Source organism: Tachypleus tridentatus, chromosome 11 (assembly GCF_004210375.1).
Source record: "Tachypleus tridentatus isolate NWPU-2018 chromosome 11, ASM421037v1, whole genome shotgun sequence".
NCBI classification, from domain to species: domain Eukaryota; kingdom Metazoa; phylum Arthropoda; class Merostomata; order Xiphosura; family Limulidae; genus Tachypleus; species Tachypleus tridentatus.
The window spans coordinates 76,405,560-76,429,580 of NC_134835.1; the positions used below are offsets into that span (position 1 = coordinate 76,405,560).

The window sequence follows — 24,021 nt, forward strand, 5'->3', positions numbered from 1 at the left end:
ACAGTGCTAGTTTCAGAATATTTATGACTGTAAATACAGAAACTTTGTACATAAAGTCTAATAACCATTGCATATCTTTGGTCCTGAGTTAGATTTCTTTGATAAATATACAATTCATAATAATAAATGCTACACAGTATATCTATATAGCAGTTCATTATACTGTGCACTCGGTAACCCAGGTTTCATATTTCCTTCTTATAATGACTTCATTAATTGTATAATTCAAGAGTCATAAGTTTTTCTTTTGTTTTAATATAATATTAGTAATTTCTCATAGTAAGTAATTATTTCATAAAGAGAAAATTAGCTTCATCATTTATGACAGTTTGTATAACTTTGAACAGATGTTTTCTTCATTTTTTTCTCTATTTCAATAAACCTATGCAATTTTTTATCTTACTCTATACTGTTTATATAATTTACCTTTGTCACCCTTTTGTAAATTAGGGTGATTTTAAAAACAACCCACTTATCTTAGGTTCATTCCACAACCTAGGCCATTGTAATAATCCATTAGTTTCAAATTACCAGTGGGATTTTCTGTAAAGCAAAAAACAACTGTCGAAGTAATTAATTCATCAAAATAAGTAAATAGGATAACCAATGAAATTATGATATATTGTAAGGTTAGTAGCCTGTATAATCAAAAAATTTGTAATTACGATTTAGTTTTATTATCAGGTGATAATTATGAAATTACTTGTGTCCTATATTTTAGATATTGTCTTCCAGGAAGTTCTATGAGAAAGACTGTGCATTGTTAGTGTTATTGGCTAGATTTAGATCTTAGGTGTTCTTGATAGAAAAAGACTGGTGCACTATTCACTCATCTACAGTCTTAAACCCCCCTCCCCTCCCTATTAGAATTTGATTGCTTTCAAAAAGGGATAAACAAGTACTGCTGACTCCTATGCTAAGTTGACTAAGTGTAATATTGGTTACATTTTGTAGAAGACTTTCTTCATCTTTCATTTTCTTGTGTGTGGTTCATATACCATTATTATTGCATTATATTTTAAACATCACATTTATAAACTCCCTTAATCATATGGATTCAAGTACATTGGAGAAACAAAATCACTAATGGAATTCAAAATTGAGGATAATAACATACACTGTGATATCAATCCATCTTGTACAGCCAGTAATGTGAATGAAGAAACCCTTATAGTAAAATGTAGAAATAAGTAATTAATGTGATATAAGCCACACACACACACATACTATTTTATTTGGTAAAATAATCTTTCTACATTCACCTAACTGATAACACACTATAAACTTAGCAAAGAAGTCAGAGTAACCCAGTTGAAGTTCTAATGGAAGACTCTAAAAGAGTGGATATTCCACCAGCCCTTCCTCATGAAAAGTGAATGTAAGATGTACACTATTTAACAACATCTAGTAAGATCATTGTTGAGTTAATAATCAGACTTAGTTGTGCATACTGGCTACTAATTCAAATACAGTATCTTACCTTTTCTCACAAAATAGATTTTATCAACTAGCACTGCCTTTTATTAGTACAGATTTTCAGTGTACACCACTAGCTTTCCACCTTCCACTTCTGCATGTCCACATGTAAGTAATCACACAGCAGCTTTCCACCAATAGGAGCATGAAACTACTCTTGTTATAACCAGCCCCTTCTTCACATCTGCACTTGTTAATCACTTCTCAGTTGCCAGTAATACTGTACAGACATGCTAGTTTTTCATCAGGGATTTGTCAGCATTTTTCATTTACTTTTGACTTTGTTTTGTTTTTAATTTTTATTTAAATTTTTGCATTTTGGTATTGTGAAAGGTTGCTTTTTTTCAAGTTTTTCTTTTTCAGGATCTTTTTTGTCTGTCCCACTCTGATAAGTAATGGCTGACTGGGTATACTTTTTTTTTTAATCCAAACTGTCCATTCTGTAACTATGCTCAATGTTAATTGCATTGTAAATCTTCCTACTATGGACATGTTGTTCAATTCCACATACCACCAGGTATTCGTTGTGTATCTATTTTATTATTATCTATGACAAAACAATTATTTTGCAGGTTTGGGTTATGCACATTGTAGAGATTGATTATTCCATAGGACTGATAGTAGTTCTTTCTAGTTTTTTTTTCATCATAAATATGTTCATTTTGAACCATGCACTCATGGACTAATGAGTAAAGTAGACAGGGGTTGCTCCCCATCTCAGCTGCTCTGTGGCATTGAGTCGCTTCCTACCACAGTTCCAGGTGCTGGCTCATTTTGGTTGACTGACTCCATCAAATGTGGTAGCTCTTCATAGTCACTATTTCTCCTATCTCCAGTGGTATAGTCCTGCTCGCTCCAATGCATGCTTCCCCCTTTCTTCTAGGAAACTATGGAAATCCTAACAACTTAAAAGAGTTCTTAACCATTGGGGTGGTGGACCATGAAGGCTTGTCCTCCTAATAGATGAATCATACCACTCAGTTGAGAGCAGTCAGTGGCATCCTCCAGGTGTTGCTGACATGTAGCACTTTCTACCATGGACTTGATGTGCAATTCCAGATGTTGTCATGTTTTTGTCGTAGTACTCTGCCATCTCATGAATATGTATATGTAATTACAGTTTGTCCTCCAGTTTGAAATGTTCCTCTTCTCTACCATCCTGGTGGGTCCTAACATGTGCTGGATGGTATCCTTCATTCTGCCACAGAATAGGTGGAAAGTTCCCACTACTACCAGGTTTTGGACTGAAGAAGCACCCCAGATTTGCAGTCTTTCTTTCTACCATCTACTGGATATTAGTAAATGGTGTTGGTTGTAGCTGGGTGCAGAACATTTCTTCCTGCTTGGGCACAGATGAACATCCTCCTTCAACCATCAGCTGTAATTATTATACCCCTTGTCATCAAGCTTTGGACTGAAGATGTCATTCTGCTGAGGCTTTCCACCTTCCCTACTGTCTGCTGGATGTTGTTGGTTCCCTGCAGATCTGGTGTTATTTGTGTTGGAAATATGTTCAAGCTCAAGCTTTTGGTACAGAAAGTTGTCTTCCTTACCAATTCCAGATTCAAGGTGAAGAGATAAGTGATCCTCTTCCTACCATGAATCAGATACCATCTGGTGTCGGATGAGGTTGAACCACCACCACAGTATGTCATGCCGTAGCCACTCAACTCCCTGGAATCCCATTCATTAGTCTCTCATCTTCTAGGATTCCTTGATATTTTTCTACCTTTTGTATCCAAGATACTGTAATAAAGAGAAAGAGTATACCTCAATTTGATGTAGTGCAGTTTCCCACTGAGATGTGATATTTTCTCTTTTTGGCTTCACACCAGTGTTTCCTTTGAGCTGCATAGTTCTACAACAACCAATCAAGTGTCACATACTTCATTATTCAAGCTGCACACATCCTCAGTAGTAGTGAGGAGTCTCAACACACTGATGGTCATAATGACCCTAGAAGTTGATAGGACTAAAACCCAAATAACTAACTGGTGGCACTGCAAAGTGGCCTAATACTCCAATTAAGTTAATAATCTAAATATACCCAAAACAATAAAAACTGGTAGTGGGTATCCACATATGGCCTTGATATTTGCATATGCAAAAAACTGATTCTGTACATCGATTTACAAAATAAGAAAAACACTGTTCCACACCTCCTAGACTCTCTTTGGGCACTTCCTGCAGAGGGATAATTCTCCTGTGACATCTACTGAATGGCACCATAAACAAAACTCCATAATCAATTTCACACTTTGAGTATTCAGGTGTCAACCAGTTAGAAAAATAACTGTGGTATGTGTGACAACCATTTCTTTATCACAACAATAATACAACTTCCTCCAGAACTGTACATGAGATTGATTATATCTTTATTGATGTAATTTTTAAATGCAGTTCTGAGATGCTGTTGTCATTAAACTATTATTTCTTTCAACAAGCAATAATACTTTGAATATATATAAAAATTATTACAGTTTGTCTGAAACATTTATGAACACTTTAAGCTCTGTACATTGAATCATTTTGATGCAGTGAGTTGTGTATCACTAAAGACCACAATCTAACACTTTTCCCATGCAGCACTTCATACAGAAAAAACCATTTTTTACAAAATATTCACTTCTAAATTTTTTAATTAGGGATGAATAATATGATTAGTAATTACAAGCACAAAAACCACTCATAGAGCAGCATTTTTGTTAGTTCCATAATTTTCATGTACGTATATCACTAACATTTTTAGAAGTTTCCATAGTACATTTATTGTCTCTTTCTCTTTTGTAATTTTTATGATTGTGTTATTAATGTGAAAGACAATTACTATACAATTGACATTTATTGTTGAAATTATACAAGTGACATTAAACATTAGAATTATACAAGTGATATTTTAAGTTTATATTTTACACATGACATTTAGCATTCATATTATACAAATGATATTTAATATTATTATAAGCAATTTTTAAAGATTGGTCTTTATAAGAGATGCTTAATATTTATAATATATCAGTGACTTGTAATTATTAATACTATTTCTTAACAAATTTTGGTTTCCTCCATCACATGCCATTTTTTTTTTTATGATAACTTGCACAAATAAAATTGTAAGTCTAACCATGAAGAAGAATATTTAGTTTGAATTTTCAAACACATACACTTACAGTAGTTACTAACCACATTGTCATTCCAGGAACACCCTTTTAATCTTTATGTTCTCTGTATTTATGACAGATTTCTTTTGTTCATTTAGCTCGGCATGTGAAAACTCACTGTTACAAATTTAGGAGATGGATTCGTGGAAGGAGGTTCGTTAGTTGTTTTTTTTGTAATTAGCAGTACTTTAGCATCTTGTTGATAAGCAACTACTTTTTTCTTATGATGAATTACAAGTGTCATGATTACTGTAATGTTGTAACGATGTTTAGTTATCTTATAGTAATGTTTTTAGCTTTTTTCCTTCATTTGTTGTTCTTTTATGATTAATCAAAGTTGAGTGTGTAATCTGTTAAGAAGAAAGCTAATTGAGAAGAAAATCTACTTAGATTTAATTTGGCAAAAACAAATTTCTCTTTAAATAAGTCAAATCATCTTATTACAATGTAAGTTCTTTAATCAGTAAACCACTTTTACTACTTTCATATAGCTGTTGTATGTTCAATATTTTAACCCTTCTTGTCATACATGTACAAACTTAAATCTTATGTTCATGATAACTCTCTTAGCATACACATAAAAACTTGGTTATTATGTTGGTGTTAATGTGTTTTTTACATACACGTAAACTTAGTTTTCATGTTGGTGTTTTTTGACATACACGTAAACTTAGTTTTCATGTTGGTGTTTTTTGACATACACGTAAACTTAGTTTTCATGTTGATGTTTTTGACATACACATAAACTTAGTTTTTACATTGGTATAAATATGTTTTTGACATACACGTAAACTTAGTTTTTACGTTGGTATAAATATGTTTTTGACATACACGTAAACTTAGTTTTTACATTGGTATAAATATGTTTTTGACATACACGTAAACTTAGTTCTTATGTTTGTGCTAATAATTTTTTTACATACATATAAAAACTTAGTTATTATGTCCATTCTTACCTTCTTGGCATATGTATACAAACATAGTTATTATTTTCATGCCAATGTCATCTTGACATACATGTAAGAACATAGTTGTTATGTTTCATGCTAATGTCATCTTGACATACATGTAAGAACATAGTTGTGAAATTTCATGCTTATGTCATCTTGACATACATGTAAGAACATAGTTGTTATGTTTCATGCTAATGTCATCTTGACATACATGTAAGAACATAGTTGTGAAATTTCATGCTTATGTCATCTTGACATACATGTATAAACATAGTTGTTATGTTTCATGCCAATGTCATCTTGACATACATGTAAGAACATAGTTGTGAAATTTCATGCTTATGTCATCTTGACATACATGTAAGAACATAGTTGTGAAATTTCATGCTTATGTCATCTTGACATACATGTAAGAACATAGTTGTTAAATTTCATGCTTATGTCATCTTGACATACATGTATAAACTTAGTTGTTATATTTCATGCTAATGTCATCTTGACACATGTATAAACATAGTTGTTATGTTTCATGCCAATGTCATCTTGACATACATGTAAGAACATAGTTGTTATGTTTCATGCCAATGTCATCTTGACATACATGTAAGAACATAGTTGTTATGTTTCATGCCAATGTCATCTTGACATACATGTAAGAACATAGTTGTGAAATTTCATGCTTATGTCATCTTGACATACATGTAAGAACATAGTTGTTATATTTCATGCTTATGTCATCTTGACATACATGTAAAACTTAGTTGTTATATTTCATGCTAATGTCATCTTGACATACATGTATAAACTTAGTTGTTATATTTCATGCTAATACCATCTTGACACATGTATAAACAGTTATTGTGTTCTTGCTTTCTCTCTTGGCCTTCATATATAAATTTATTTATAATGATTTAATAGTACAGAGATATCTCTATCAATGTAATATAATTACATTAGCATCCAAATGTGTACATAATGTATACAATCTAACCTACTTTGGTAATTTTTTGTTGCCTTTAACATATGTTATAGAATTATTATAATTTTTATGATGTATTGTGTCTTTTACTCACTATTTAACATATTTGTAGGTTTTATTTAGTAGTGCATATGCACATGAACATTCAAATTTGTTTTTTACAGAATCTATTGTTATCGTACTTTGAGAGGGAAGAGTGCCTTGCAACTGTTGTTTTATGTCTACTTATTATTCATCCACGTATGGGCATTTAGCTGTTCATTGTTTTAAGACTGTAACTTTTGTATGTTTTGAGTAGTTATAAAGATAATTTCCATTGTCTTAATTCTGAGACCTAATATTAATATAAATATGAAAGTAAATTCTTCCAGACAATGCTGTTTATTCTAACACATCAGGTCCCAAATATTCTATTTAATGTTGAAACTGAAATAGCAACCCTTATAACCCGAACGCTTTCAAAAGATGGGCCTTTCTTCTTCAGGGGCAATCTATTTAATGTTTATATGGAAAACTATGCCTTTTGTATTTGTACTGTATGGTAGCTATTATTACAGGAGCTTTGTACCTATTAATTTTGTTTTACCAAAGTTTTTATTAGTAAACTTAATGCCATATTATGTGTGTGTAGCAGTGCTCAGTGAAACATTCTTTCATGATGTAAAATTTAAAGACTATGAACTAGTTACTCAAGAAAACCATTCACTTCATTTTATAATGTTTAAGTTAAAGTATTTTGTTTTATTCTACTTCTACATAATTTTGAATCCTGTTATATATATTATTAAATCCAGGATTTGACTGTTAATAAGTTGTATTCTGTTCAAAGCTGATAGTATGCTTTCAGAGCTCCAGCTCTGTGTGTAGGGTATAAAAGCTGTTTCAGTTGGCCTTTCTTAACTCAAAGTACCTCATATGTGACATTTTGTTTGCAAAAAAAAATAAGAAAATGCTAATTGTGTTTGAATGATTTATTTAAATTAATTTTGTTTTTCATTGAACATGAAACTCTTTTTAATATTCTAGATGTAAAACTGGTTGTTTACAAATACAAAGGTGTTATTATATAGTCAGTACTGAAACAAAGGTGAACAAAAATGCTGTAGTTTTGTTGCATAAATAAAGTTGAAACTGTTGCTGAACACCTGTTTCAATATAAGGTATTTGATGAGGATTGTCTTTTAACTAGTGGTATTTAAGATAATTGCAGAAGATAACATAAGTAATTCCAGTTTATACATTTATGATTTCTACATATTTATTGCATGAAGTGAGTGAGATTATTTAGTGGAGTATGTTTACACATTTTAAGATTGAATTGTATTAATTTGTATTTCACATTCATTATAATACTTGCAGTTTCAAAAGTAAGCTGTGATTTTTTGTTTTAAAAAAAAAATGTGTGTGAGTGTACGATTTTAGAAGGCAATGAAACAAACCTCACTAAAAGAAAACGTTTTATTCCTTTTGTTAAAGTGGTAGATCAGTTTTTCGACATGTATCTATTAGCCATCCTGTACACGTGTTCAGGCTTTTTACGTTATGTATGATCAGCTTAAACAAGAATATTTTATTTAGAAAATAACAAGTTGAGACTAACATCAGGGAAAACAGTTTGACTCTGCCACATTTGATGTTTATTTAGATAAGAATTTAAAATAATTAAACTCAAACTTACACATTTTAAGTTATTTCCTTGTTTACATGTTTTATGCTTTTCAAAACTATTTTAACAATTGGTGATTTACTAGTTGTGTCAAGACTGAACACTTAAAAACATAGATCTTAATAATATGAAAGTGGAACTGATTTCAGCTTTTATGTGTAAAATAGTTATGATAAAGATTTTTAAAAATTTATGTATACTGAATAAACCGATACATACCCAATGTAAGTCTACAGATGTACTGAAGTATTTTGTATCTTTAAGACTCAATATGCTGCTTTTTAAAAAATCAAGTAACTGAATTCCTTTTATACAAAAATAAAATTTACTGAAGAGTACAGAATAATGACTGTTATATTATTAACCATTAGAAAGGATATATTATGTATATAAGATTTTTATTGACTGTGCTTAACTTAGACCAGGTTGTAAATAAATAAAAAATTTTTATATACTTTTTGCATTTGTTATATATTTTTGTCTTGAAATATTAAAAAGTATCACAAAATAATAATAGATTATACATTGTATAAATCACAAATTACATACAGAAATCATATAAAGAAAAACTTAAATAGAAATGAGGAAGGCCCAGCATGGCCCAGCAAGACACTCGACTCATAATTCAAAGGTTGTGGGTTCAAATCCCTGTCACACCAAACATGCTCATTCTTTCAGCCATGGGGGCATTATAACATGATGGTCAATCCCACTGTTCATTAGTAAGAGTAGCCCACGAGTTGGAGGTAGGTGGTGATGACTAATTGCATTCTGTCTAGTCTCATACTGCTAAATTAAGGATGGCTAGTGCACATAACCTTTGAATTTTGTGCAAAACACAAAATAGACTGAACCAACAAATGAGGAAAGTATTTGATAATTTAAAATAAAGTTAAAATGTCACGTAATAACAAAATATTGGAATTAACAGAAGTTTGTTAAGAAATTGTACTTTCTAGGCAAATTACTTATGGTCAAGAGAAAGATGCAGCTACTGGAGGTTAGGGATTGTCAGGGAAAATGATTGGGTGTAAGAGGAACCCTTTCTTAAATGTCAGACTTCTGCTTATTTTGCAAGAGGCACTCTAATATATCTTTCTGTAGCCACTGCTCAGAATGGCCAAGGACGAATGGGTAAAGTCACAATAGTAGTTGCTATACTGGGCTGAACATTTTTGTACAAGTGTATACTTCATGTTCAACTCGGGTCCCATAAGGGTTCTAGGATGATCAATAAGACTCACGTTGTGATTGGTCCAGAGAAACCTATAGATAGTTGTCAGCATTTTAAGCATAACAAAATGTTGCGAGCAATGGAGAAAAATGGGTATTTTCAGATTATAGTAAAGGAATGACTGTAAAACATGCAAAAATTTCACCACAATAAAACCAAGCAGGCCTGTGTTATTAATCTACAGTCAGCAGAACATTTATAATGGATGAATAATGTCTAATGGAAACAAAGAAGAAGATGAGGATGAATGAAATTCTGTTTATATGACACTGTACAAAGATCAGTCTATTATCTCAAGAACAGAAGAGAAATATAGAAATGTGGTATCGGTGAAAGACAGAATGATTGAATGTGTGAACTCAACTACTATACTGATGTCATGCAAAGAAATTGATATATACAACAATAGTATTCCAGGGCCCTACAGTATGGTAGTAGTACCAGTGGTCTCATAAACTTCGCTAAAGATACATTGAGGAACATACATTTTTTATCAACTTTTTAACGTTAAGTTTCAATCTTAATACGTTTTACATTTCATAGTGTAATGATTATCACGTGCACTTCAAACGATTGAAGTCCTATCGACAGCAACAGCTTTTTGTTATCAATATACTTCAAAAAAGAATGTAGTAAATGTTTCTGCCAACAGTCTAATTTTGTAAACATTTCTTAGTTTACACTGATGCAGAAAAGGTATAGCTTTCGAAACCACTTTGTTTTATTACTTTTGTCAGTACAGTATGAATGGAAGCCCAGCATGACCAGGTGGGTTAAGGCGTTCGATGCGTAATCTGAGGGTCGCGGGTTCGAATCCCTGTCGCACCAAACATTCTCGCCCCTTCACCCGTGGGGGCGTTATAATGTGACGGTCAACCCCTATTCATTGGTAAAAGAGTTGGCAGTGGGTGGTGATGACTAGCTGCCTTCCCTCTAGTCTTACACTGCTAAATTAAGGACAGTTAGGGCAGATAGCCCTTGAGTAACTTTGAACGAAATTAAAAAACAAACAGTATAAACGACAAATACATTTTGGTTTGAACCCTTGGTTTCAACAGTAAGGCAGAATCTTGTGAAAACACTGTCTCGAGATTATTGCATATTATTTTAAAACATTTCATTGTATCTCGCTGTATGAGATATTGTATTCTCCTTTCACATATTCTGACAAATAAAACTTTCCATAAGTTATAGTTGTATTTGAGCATCATACACAAGATGGTTCAGTGTAGAGGAACTGACTTAAATGTGAATAATGGAATGGAATCGTAAGAAATATATGCCTAAGACTATTCGATTTCTATTTTTATTATTTGAAGTGTTCTTTTAAATCAAAGGAGGAAGAACAACTTAAACCTATTATTAAAAACACTTAATTTCTCTAGGAAGTTATATTTTGTTGGCGAATCTGATGATACGTAAAGAGGTTGACAAATAAATAGTGGTTTACCAGTGATCTCTAGAATGCTAAAAAGAAACAAGAAATATTTTCACAAACATTGTAGAAGCTACATTCATAAGCTTCCGTTTTATCAATTGATAACAGTTCATGTAGAATCTAACAATACAAAAGATGTGTGAGATTTTGTGGTGTAATACCTCACACCCGTGAAGTCCCCGATTCGATCCTGGACAAAACTTTTTTTTCTCTAGACAATGTTTTTGGAATAACACACGATACTTTTGTTATCTAATCAAAAACATCTTAAGTGTGAAAAAGGTGCGGCCAAAACAAGGATTAAATGTACGACTTGAAGGAATAAAACTCTAAACTGGTAGCTACACTTATAGCATTGATAACAATTTACAGAAGATTTTCGTTCATTAGTTAGCTAGGCCGTATTTTTGTTCAACTTGAAGCACAAAGTGGGTGTTTAATGATGGAAGACAGAACAAACATCGTCACCAACTGAATCACGAGTCAACAAGAAGACGCCATAATTAATACCGGTACGTATTATATGTCTGAATACACAAAACTGCAATACAAATCCACACTCTTTTAAACAATTCACCAAGTACGAAATTTAATTCAAATATGGTGTGGCTTTGGGTAGAATACAACTACCTCGTAAATCAGCAGAAAAAAAAACAACTTTTTATTCATACTGTAGAGAAGTACAGTGAATGTTTCAAGATTATAGTGGCATAGTGGAAAGTTCAGTGTTGAAGCTGCGACAATAATTAGCACTCTCAACTGAGGGTACTTTATAACAGTATCAGATGACTCTTACTCACTGTTTGACTATCCAATATTTAATTTTCGAAACTAAGGACATTTGTTATTTCCAGGGTTATTGAAGTCTGCGTGTTCACCTCTTGTGTTCCATGCAGTGTCGCTCAATTTGACACATAATCTAATTAGAACTTAGCATGTTTTAAATTACGACTTCAGAGAATTTTTGTTTGTTTTTTTTTTTGAATTTCGCACAAAACTACTCGAGGGCTATCTGTGCTAGCCGTTCCTAATTTAGCAGTGTAAGACTAGAGGGAAGACAGCTAGTCATCACCACCCACCGCCAACTCTTGGGCTACTCTTTTACCAACGAGTAGTGGGATTGACCGTCCCATTATAACGTCCCCACGGCTGGGAGGTCGAGCATGTTTGGTGCGACGCGGACCCGCAACCCTCGGATTACGAGTCGCACACCTTACGCGCTTGGCCATGCCAGGCCGTGACTTCAGAGAAAACCAAGTATTATATTTATTCTATATGACCATAACGTGCTGGTCTGCATGTTATAATACGTAGCCACAAATATGCATGAATTAAATGTATTAACCCATTGCGATCACGTAACAAATTAGAAGTAGCCTTAAGTTTTATTAAAATGTAAATAAGAAACATTTTTAAGAATTACTGGATAATAATTTAACAACCATGACCAGCTAAATATTGCAGTTCCAAGCTGCAACAGTTTCTATTAACCAATATACAAAGTGTCACTCACAGGAACTATAAATATATTCTGGTGTAGATACAAATTTTGTTTGTGTACATCTTTGTACCTATGGACCGCACAAAAATAAACAGATCTCTGCGACTAGTTATCCTAATTTGAACTGAGGAAATGGTAACAACTCATCTGCACTCTCTGACATATGCTGTTCCTGAATTCTAGGTGTCTGCGTTCCACACGTTCATCTTGCTGTAGAATGGTGAGGTTTTATTTTTACTCGCATAGCACAACCACCAGATAATTATAATCAGTGAAAAGTACATTTTTGCAGCAATGGATCTTGAACCAAAGACCATAATATTTACAGTCGGAATAATCTTTCCATTAAAAGCCAAGTCTAGCACCTGTATTATAACGATTCCTTGTACAATTAAAATTTAAGTATGCAATTTTACTGTCTAAGCCTAAGTATTTTTCATATTAAGTCATTTCCTATGTGCCACGAAAAACAGCTAACAAAAAGGTATTGATACTTTAATGCTGCCTCACACTAACCTCAGTAAAACTTACATGTAAGAACTTCAAACAATATCTAAAACTGAATTATTTTACCATTCTTTAACTACTGTATAGAATGTAGCGTTTACTTTCTAAAATGTTTCTTTCATAGTGAAACTTGTGAATTGTAAACAAACAAACAAAAATCGTTTATTCAGTACGTTTTATCAGTACCAAGGACACTATCAACAGAGCCTGCTCTGGGTTACAACGTGCAAGATGTTATAGAAAAGTATATGTATTTTCAGTTGTTTAAAAAAATATCAACTTGCAAACGATGTCCTTTAGGGAGTAGTGTCTCAGGCCATGGTTTACTCTCTTTCTTGAAAATTTTCAAGAATTAGAAAAGTATATAATAATAGTATTCCAAACACACTATTCTCACGATATCTACTGTCGATATCATGTTTCTCTCATTTCATACCCTTAGTGGCACAGCGGTATGTCTGCGGACTTAGAACCCCAGAAACCAAGTTTCAATACATGTGGTTGACAGAGCACAGATAGCCCGATGTGTAGCTTAACAGGCCAATTGAGTTTGTTTGTTTGTTTGGAAATTTCGCACAAAGCTACTCGAGGGCTATCTGTGCTAGCCGTCCCTAATTTAGCAGTGTAAGACTAGAGGGAAGGCAGCTAGTCATCACCACCCACCGCCAACTCTTGGGCTACTCTTTACCAACGAATAGTGGGATTGACCGTCACATTATACACCCCCACGGCTGGGAGGTCGAGCATGTTTAGCGCGACGCGGGCGCGAACCCGCGACCCTCGGATTACGAGTCGCACGCCTTACGCGCTAGGCCATGCCGGGCCGGCCAATTGAGACTAGATTAAGAGTGCATATTAAAAAATATAATTGATCTATTATTAATATCTGATGGCAAATATAATTAATTATAATCATGCTTCGCCAGCTTGTAAAAAGGTATTCACAATATCATAACTGTTGTTGTAGCAAGTGACTTACATAAATAGTGTTTCATCCACTATTGCGTTTTTCGTCTCAACGCGCCTAATGACCTATGGATTGAACAAAATGCGTTTTCGGAATGAACATGGCGAACCCAGTTTTCTTTGTTATTCACTATTCTAATTCTTGAAAATCCCAATTATACTTTATATATATATATATATATATATATATATATATATAGGTCTAATACTAATGCCTAATGACAATAATAAATAATCTTATTATGTGTTTATTATACCATTAATTACGAAAAGTCTGTTAGTATATTTAGATGTACAACATGTTAAAACTTAACTTTATTAGCCGTGAAATAAGTGCGAATGAAATGTTCATGCTCCAACTGCCACATCGATATTTTATAGGCTAACGACGGTGAAAATTGGGTTTCGATAATCGTGGTAAGCAGAGCACAGATGGTCCATTATATAGTTTTGGGCTTAATAATAATGGTAATTAACCAATAAAACGGCTTATAAATGTTCATGATAGGTATCAAACTGCTAGTTCAACAACCATCAGCATATGGCTCAAGCGTAACCTGGTAGTTGAAGTGTCAGGCTGTACGTTTGAGATTCAGTGATTTGCGAACTGCTACTTTCAACAAATAAACGAAAATTGCACTTCGCGCTACGGGGTTGTGGATGTATTCTAATACTGATGGACAAAAAATAATGGTTGGTGACGTATGTTTTTCATTCGGTACTTTACCTTCAGTCTATCACATCAAAACAAAAAAACGGCTTACGCAAGTAACCCTCGAGTAGCTTTGCGCAAAATAGTCAAACTAGTGAAAAGTAAATGCTGCAGGTATCGCAAATGCTAAATTTGTAGTTTTTTTGTTTCTTACAACAAAGCCAAATATTTGTATCATCCGCTTTGTCCACCGCAAAGCATTGTACCCCAGATTTTAAAATTGTAAGATCGTAAATTCTCCGTTATCCAAATTAGTAGGGAACTATTTCCAAATTATCATTTATTCTATTGAAATAATATTTTGTAAGTTGACATACCTAATTGAAACACTAACGTCCGAAGTTCGTTTCTCCGCTGTGGAAATAGCTCGTTCAGTATGTCAAGGTAGTCAATCACTTATCGTTTCTCTCATTTCATTGGTCAGTAAGGTATCTACTTAAAACGAAACTAAAAATAAACGTAGCAATGAATGTGGCTAATTAAATATAATTTTCTTATGTTGATACTTTTCATATCTAGAATTCATCGTTTTATCAGTCGAATACCCTAGCTGTTGACATTTTCTATCGTATACCCAATAATTTCTCATAAAGTTCAGCTAGCCTAGGTTTATCGTAAATCAATGTGCTTAATTAACAATACAAAATCTACATAATAAAAATATAGTAAGAAAAAGATTTTTAATGACTTTTTTCAAGTACCTATTTAATGATTTTATTAAGAAACTTCTTTTCAGTTAACCTCAGGTAAAGTTGAAAATATAACCATGACGAAGTGGCTTAAAGACACAATACGTATATATGTATTGTTACGTAGTAGTGTTAGTAATAAATAGTATTGTAATGTTTAGACGTATGTCTTACTGTTTTTAATATTGAACTTAATACTGGTCAAAAGTTGAAAGCCAAATAAACCACCATGTTAGAATCCTTAGCCTAAATAATACGATTGATTCTCATCGAACATTCCTGAACGACAGAAGAGTTGTTAAATATTCTGGAACGCTTGTGATTTTGGCCTACAAATATATAAAGTGCTAAAACATTCTGAAACGTAATTTGGAATCAGCGAACTTATCACAATCTAAGAGCGGATATGATAACATCCACGTACTGAAGTTTTTACAGTCTAGATGTTACTAGAGTTCTACACAAACGTTACTGATAGAGATATAATGTTACCTTTTGCAGACACCCAACCGACTGTTGAATGTTTTTCAGAAAACTTGGAACTGTGTATAACGGTTAAAATAAAAACAGGAATTATATTTTACGGTGAAATTGGACTTATTAAAGCAAATTGTATTAAGAAATACTTGATTTTGACCAGGTCAGTTAATTTTTAGTATTTTTTTATTGTGTCAATACTGTTTCGTAATTGTGTAAATATCATTAGAATAATAATTTTGTAAATATTGGCACTAAAATTATTATTATTATAACCTAATAAATTTTGCAAATTGACTCTGTTTCGTTCGTTGGTTTCACGGCCAGTAATTTCTACTTCAATATAAATTAGTGCTCGCGAGAATATGAAATTAATAAATATATCAATTAATAAATTGTTAATTGATAAATTGTAAATTAAAATGAATTGGGTTTAAATTTAGGTTATGAAGTGAAATCATCAAGCAGCCACTATAGTGTTTGAAGTAGATAATTTTGGAAAAAACATCCCACCTTGAAGGAGTTTGACAATAACAAAAATCTGGCTTAATGTTATTAGCTAAGCACAGTTAATTACCTGTTACGATTTCAATGATAAAGCAGGAAACTAGGAGTTTAGTTGTTAAATATTTGGTTTATGAAAGGCGTTTAGTGAAAATGTACTAGACTAAGAATATGAGAGCAAGACAGATCCAATTGAATTAAAGAAATTAGAACTGAAATATCAACTGAGCTTAAAAGAGCTAGAATTATAAAGAAAAAACGAACTAGGGAATTAGAAACGAAAGGAAAGAATTAAAATGCAGATTAAATTAAAGGAATTGAAATTAGCTAGTATTTCAAACTATACCACATCGGTGTTATTTAGTAGTCACAATTTTGATGCAACAAAAAATGTAAGACTACTGCAAAATTCCAGGAAAAAGAAGTCGATAAGTATCTCTTACATTTTGAAAAAGTCGCCGCTAGTCTTTAGTGGCCAGAAGATGTTTAGACTCTGCTATTACACTGATTGATAAAACCAGGGGAATATTTTCGGCACTTTCACTAGAACGAAGTAATAACTATGACGCTTTTAAACAGGTAATTTTGAAACCTTATGAGTTTGTGCCAGAAGCTTATAGGTACAAATTTAGAAAATTCAGAAAATAAGAAGACCAAATGCATGTGGAATTTGCTAAAGAGAAGGAACAACTATCTGACAGATGGCTATTATCTGAGAAAATAGATAAAACATTTTGACAAGATGAGGCAGTTTATTTTGATAGAAGAATTTCGGCGGTGTATCCACCCGGAAATAAAAACACACTTGGATGAACACAAATTTGAAAACTTAAGCCAAGCAACAACAATGGCGGATGACTATGTTCTCATACACAAACTCAGTGCAGAAAAAGGTACTCAAATTATAATATGCTCACAATTATGATTGGACCAAACATTCAGATTTTCCATCAGAGGACCCAATCCGAAATTAAAACCAAAGCCAGAATGCCAATAAGCATTCCAGTTCTGATTCTTCTCTGTCGAACAAATTGCCTCCAACAAGAGATGTACCTTTAAGAAAAAATAAGACACATTATATCTGAGTATTGGGTTTTTCAGAGAAACAAAGGAAGGAAAGTGAGTTTTATCGAAATGAAAGATTTTGTTACGCCCTTGAATGTTAAAAGTCTGGTGAAAATAAGAAGATCAGAGCCTGAATTTATGAAGGAGTATAATTCCTCTATCTCAGAAGCACTTGTGTCACTTACAGGTGATGATGCCAAATTACAACCCATTTACATTTTGAGAAATACCAAAGCCCATACACTCCAACATTAAATTCACCCGTGAAAACGAAAAACTAACCAAATAGCATTTATCAACCTCAAAATCACAAAAACCGATACAAAATTCAAATTTGAAATCCACAGAAAAATAACCCATACTGGACTATAGATTCCCTGAGACTCAGCACATGAAATAAAACAAAAACTCAACATATTAATAAACCAACTAAACAAAGCCACAAAACTATGTCCACCAAATAAAATTAACGATGAAATCAACAAAATAAGACACTTCATCAACATCAACAAATTTCCTCCAAACACCGATTAATAACACGGCTAACAACAAACAAACAATAATAAATCCCAAGAAACAACAAACTACAAGACTTTACACTGCTGCATACTATATATTCTCAATATCAGCAAAAAAAATTTGGAAAAAACTTGTAACAAAACACAACATTCCAGTAAACATCAGGTACAAAATTAAAGTCCATACAATGTAAAAACTATACTGACAAACACAACATCAACATTATTTATAAAATACAATGTAACAGCTGACACGACTTCTATATTGGAGAAACAAGCAGAAAAATGGAAACCAGATTCAAAGAACTAATAAAAACAACTTCACACGTTTTTTAACATTGCAAATCAAATAAACATAACCACAGAAAACACCCAGATACTAAGTAGGGAAACAAATGTAAATAAACGCAAAATCAAAGAAGCCCTACTTATACAGAAACTAAAACCAAAATTAAACCAGTATAAAGGAACACCTTTATACCTATGCCAATTAATAACCTAACATATTCTGCAACGCCCCATAAAATCCCGTATCCGTTTACACTCTTCTCCCTAGGACGTGCCCGGCAACGATCAGTTGCAATCTCTCTTTGTTAACCTGAAGATGACCTTAATAAAAGTTTTAATACTCATACCAGCCGTCTTAAGATACATTTTTATTCCTAGTGGATTTCTCGTTATCACAAAAGTTGTCATATATTATTACTTTCATAAGGGAGTGTTAATGTAAAAATAGAGACCGCCCAATATGCCAAGTGGGGATGAATTGAACATTACTCAACAGCTAATTGTTCTAAAGTTGTATCAGAAAGAAGTTATGAGTTTAGCCTACGATATGCCCATGGCTGGACACCTGGTAGCAACAAAAACCTGTTACAGAATTTTTAATCATTTATATTGGCCAACTTTCCAGACAAATGTGCTAGAATATTTCAGGTCATGTCATGTATGTCATTTAGTGAGCAAACCAAACGTAAAAGCATCCAACACCTCGTCCCAACCCATACTAGAATTTGAAAAATCATTCAGCAAGAATCAATTTCCTGAAGCAGTACCCTTGAGGATATTAAAGTCACCACTATTATTAAGACTCTGACAAAATTTTTCACCTTTGTTGTCTTACACAGTAAGTTCAGTCGAATCGATGGTCAAATTTCAGGTCAAGATTATTTCAGCAATATACGTCTGGTGCATATCACCCAGAATCTCAAGGGGACTCTGGAATGCTCCCAAAGAACACTTAAAAATATTTATTGGGCATATTATTTAAAATTTCAGAAAGACTGAGGTGAAGGAGTTTAGTTACTTTTGTTTGTCACTCGAGAAGCTGTCCAGGAGTTGCTTAGTTTTAGCCATTTTGAGCTTGTATTTGGTCATTCAGTACCAAGACCACTGAAATTACTCAAAGAGAATTGGTTTAGTAAAGATAGTGAAAGAGTTAATTAAGAGGGATGACTCTCAAACTGTTAAGTCACTTGGTATCTTAGCCGCTGCCCACAAAAGTGACCAGATTGAAAACTTGACAATTATGAAAATGACGAGTTATGAGTGAATCAGAATATACAATACGATAGTAAACTGAAAAATTCAGATGTACTTTCAGATTTAGATTTAAAACTATGTCATCTGAGTAATACTCAACAAGAAGAATTGAAATCTTTAATTCAGAAGTTTGTAAATTTGTTTCCTGAAGAGTCAAACAGAAGTGACATCGTTTGTCATGATTTAGATGTTGGTGAAGCCACTTCTTCTAAATAAATCTTTCTTGTGTTAATCTTGAGAAGCTGGAACACGTGAGAAGTGCAGTCAAGTATATTTTGGAGAATAACATCGAGTCACGTAATAGTGAATGTAGCTCGCTTTGTGTCTCAGTACTCAAGTGAGGCAAGTCTTACAAGTTTTGCACCAATTTCAGAAAGGTTATGATGTAACCAAAAGTGACTTATTTGATTCCTAGGATTGATGACTGTACTGACAGGATAAATCATGCTATGCATATTACTAAGTTTGTCTTACTGCAAAGATACTGGTAATTTCCACTCACAGACAGAGCTAAAAAATCAGCTTTTGTAACCCCGAATAGGCTTTTTAAGTACTAAGTGTTGCTGTTCGGTATTAAAAATAACCAAGCAATATTCCAACGTTTGATCAACAGTGTAATTGCTGGGCTAGAGAGGTGTGACGATTACTCTGATGATGTCAATACATCAAGTGGTGAGTGAGAAAAGCCTGTACTCGTACAACAACTTCATGAAGTTTTTAAAAGATTTTCAAAGGTTGTGGTCACTGAAAATCTTGTAAAAAAGTGTGTGTTTTTTGTTATGACACTTTAGAATATCTAAGACATGTTAAAGGTCAAGGGATAATAAAACATTTAATGAAAAACGTGGAAGCTATTGTAAATTTTCAAACAGGAAGAGAATACGAAAAACAGAACTTATGAGGTATTTTGGTATAGCTGGTTATTACAGGAAATTCTATTTAAATGTTTCAATATTGGCACATCCTTTAACCAACTTTTTTTTAGAAAAAAACACAAATTTATGTGGTGTAATCAATACAAGCATGCTATTGAAAGTATCTAAGAGATTCTAGTAAATTCATCAGTTCTCACAGCACCAGATATTTTAAAGCAATTCAGATTTGCTGTAGATGCTAGCGATGTTGGCATTGGTGTTGTTCTGTTACAAGAAGATTATGGTCATGTTGGCTGGAATTGTATTTGGCGGTGACGTGGAGTTAGTAAATCAAATTTTGTTTAGATATTCTTCATTCTGATAAGGTCAGTTAATTTTTAGTGTTTCTGTTTGTTTGTTTTTTTAATTTCGCGCAAACTACAAAAGGGTTATCTACACTAGTCGTCCCTAGTTTAGCAGTGTAAGACTAGAGGGAAGGCAGCTAGTCATCACCACCCATGGACAACTCTTGGGCTACTATTTTACCAACGAATATTGGGATTGACCGTCACATTATAATGCTCCAATGACTGAAAAGGCAAGTATATTTGGTGCGACGGGGATTCGAACCCGCGACCCTCAGATTATGAGTCGAACGCCTAAACCCACCTGGCCATGCCGGGCCCTAGTATTTGTGTACTTATGTCAATATTATTTGATAACTATGTAAATATTATCAATGTAAAATAATTCTTATTGTGATTTAATAAACATATAAATAATTATTATTGTATATTGTCTCTGTTTTGTTTGTTGGTTTCATGATTGGTAATTTATTCCGTAACAGTATATATATATTTAAGTGCCATATAAACATACGTTAAAAATTACGATTAAGTTTTTTTTCAAATATTTGTCCCCACCCCGGCCCTCTCAAAGTTAGTATAATAGCCAGCCTTTGTGATCGCTTGTTTGAAAAATTTGGTCATCTTCGTTTGTTAACCTGAAGATGACCTAAGAAGGCTGAAACGTTGTTCTGTAGTTTATTTTAATTATTTGTAGTGTGATACCGTATACTCATTCAAACACGAAGAACGCCCTATTTTATATAGTGTTTAATGCTTTCTTTAATTAGCCGTACCCTCTGTTGCAGACTGCAGTTATTCAAGGCTCATCAGCATAGCTTAGGTTAGTAAACCAAGAAATACAGTTAGGTCTCCTAACAGTGATGTGTGTATAACAATTATGGTTTTTCTCTTCAATCTTGAAGTGTGGTCTATATAAAACATTCATTACTTAGAAAACAATCCATTATTTTCTTGCTTAACAAACTCTGGCATGTGCCGTACTTTTCAGTGTGAATTAGTGGTAACCTGTCGTATTGATGGTTTGGTAGTGGCTGATTTAACAGGCTAGCAATGGATAGAACTCAGATACCCCATTGCATAGTTTCTCACTAAAAAAAAGAAAAAACGTAACATCTACGGCTTAAGAATCATAATTATTACGACTTCGCTCTGGTAAAATATTTTCTGAAATATAATGCTTAAGAATAGATTAGTGTAAAGATATTTTGTTGCTTAATTTCGCGCAAAGGTACTCGAGGACTGTCTGCGCTAGCCGTCCCTTATTTTAAAGTTATCATATAGAGAAACGACAGTCAATACCTCCAACTGTAAAATCTTGGACTATATTTAGCAACAAATAGTTTAATTGACACTTACCATTTGATGCCGCCATGTCCAAAAAATTGAACATGTTCGGTGATAAGAAGTTAGCTCTAGATTGTGAATCGAATGTTCCGAAAATCAGTATAAAAACGACAGTTAGATAGATAGGAACATCATAAATACGTTTCAGTGCAAATCTTTTAAATGGAAACGTTTTTCTAGTTACCTGGTTAATCGATGAAAGTGCAAAAAATTGAACTATTTAAAGTAGATGTGATAAAACTAAGCTGTGTTTTACTTTCATACTGCTGTAACTTTTCTCCATTATGGATTTTAAACAGCTCTAAATAAAAGAAATAACGTTTCAGAAAATCTTCCTGAGCATCCGGACTTATTTGTTTTACTTTCCCGAGAAGGTCAGTGGAAAGTTTACGGACATATAATGATATAATACATGGTTCTATTCTCCGCAGTTGACAGAGTGCAGATAGCCCATTGTGTTGTTTTTTGCTTGGAAAATAAGGTTCTTTTTTTATTTTTTGCACACACCTGTTATTTAAAATCTGTAATAAATAATCTCATGTTGTACCCAAAAGAAATGTTTTATATGAATGTATTTTGTCAGTTTGAATAACTGGATATCTCTCGAATATACAGTGCAACTAATTATATCACAAAATATCGTGTAATCATTATTAATTTAAATCATATTTCATCAGTTGTACATTTTCTATGTAGGGTAGTTAAATAAGTATAGAGATCACACAGAAAGTCATTTTCATATTATGAATATACGTGTAGCTTAGCTATAACATTTTACTACGGATGTCAGGGTTGTTGTAGAACTATAACTATCTTACAAACAATAGTCTATAGTAACCTGCAGAATTGTTTGTGCATCCAGATGTTAAACGATGTAAAACCAGAAGATGTAGTTTCAAATATAGGAATCTATATTGTTCACAATGAACGAAACAACTCGCATCACGGAGATGAACCCATGAACCCATTGGGAGCAATGCTTTCTGTCGTAAAGCGAGGACTGTGGTGAAGAAAGTGGGCTTTCCAGTCCCAAAAAGTCATCATAATCAAGGTAACTAAAGATTAGCGGTTTAGTTAAATTAGCTTTGTACGAATATCAAACAAATAATCAAAACGCCCACACATTTATAATACACATCGAAACAAACAGTTGGTTTTATGTTGTTGTTTTTTAATTTCGCGCAAAACTATCTGTGCTAGCCGTCCCTAATTTAGCAGTGTAAGACTATAGAGAAGGCAACTAGTCATCACTACCCATCGCCAACTTTTGAGCTACTCTTTTATCAACGAATAGTGGGATTGACCGTAACGTTATAACGCCCCCACGGCTGAAAGGACAAGCATGTTTGGTGCGACGGGGATTCGAACCCGCGACCCTCGGATTACAACGCTAGAAATCAGGTTTCAATATCCATGGTGGGCAAAGCACATATAATCCTAGGTAGCTCTGCGCTTAATTGCAAATACATTATGATATATATAAATATCCTCACTGCGAAAAATGTTCTATTTTTGTTTTAGAAGTTTCAGATTAATTGAATCAGATTTTTGCTGAAAATAATTAGTTACAAAACATTTCATTTTAAATCGTATTCGATAAAACTGAATTTATTTTTTATATACAGATAAACTTTACATTCAAATCACTTGAAGCAAGAAAAGCTAGGTGAAATTAAGTTTTGAAATGTTATGGAAAATGTAACAGTATAATCCAGTCATTTTGTTAGAATATATGATTGAAGGGAACGTTAATATAAAATAAAATTCAAAATGAAAAAGCTCAGAGTATTTTAACTTTGAAATTATATACATTCGTGGAATGTTCTTCTTAGGTCTAGAAAATGTAGCAAAGGAACAAAACTTTATTTTACACTTGTCATTGAGTAATCTATTACCATCTCACCAATCGTATATTTTGAGTACTTTATAGCAAGTATATAGTCAAGTAATGTAATAATAAATTAAACATTTAACACCATAAACGTATAAATTGTTGATATTTAAACAAATACGATTATTTTTGTTGGAATTTTGAAGAAACGCAGGCAAGTGTAAGGTCTCTAGATG

General features: G+C 33.0%; 1 protein-coding gene across 1 annotated transcript in view; it reads left to right on the top strand.

Moving 5' to 3' along the window:
* LOC143232506 (uncharacterized) overlaps positions 1–7,519 on the top strand; it is a 64,407-nt gene extending 56,888 nt beyond the window's left edge. Inside the window, 2 exon segments of the mRNA XM_076468060.1 lie at positions 4,736–4,790; positions 6,734–7,519. Of these exon segments, the coding sequence (XP_076324175.1) occupies positions 4,736–4,790; positions 6,734–6,839 (161 nt within the window). The 3' untranslated portion in view covers positions 6,840–7,519.
* Positions 7,520–24,021: the final 16,502 nt, after the last annotated feature.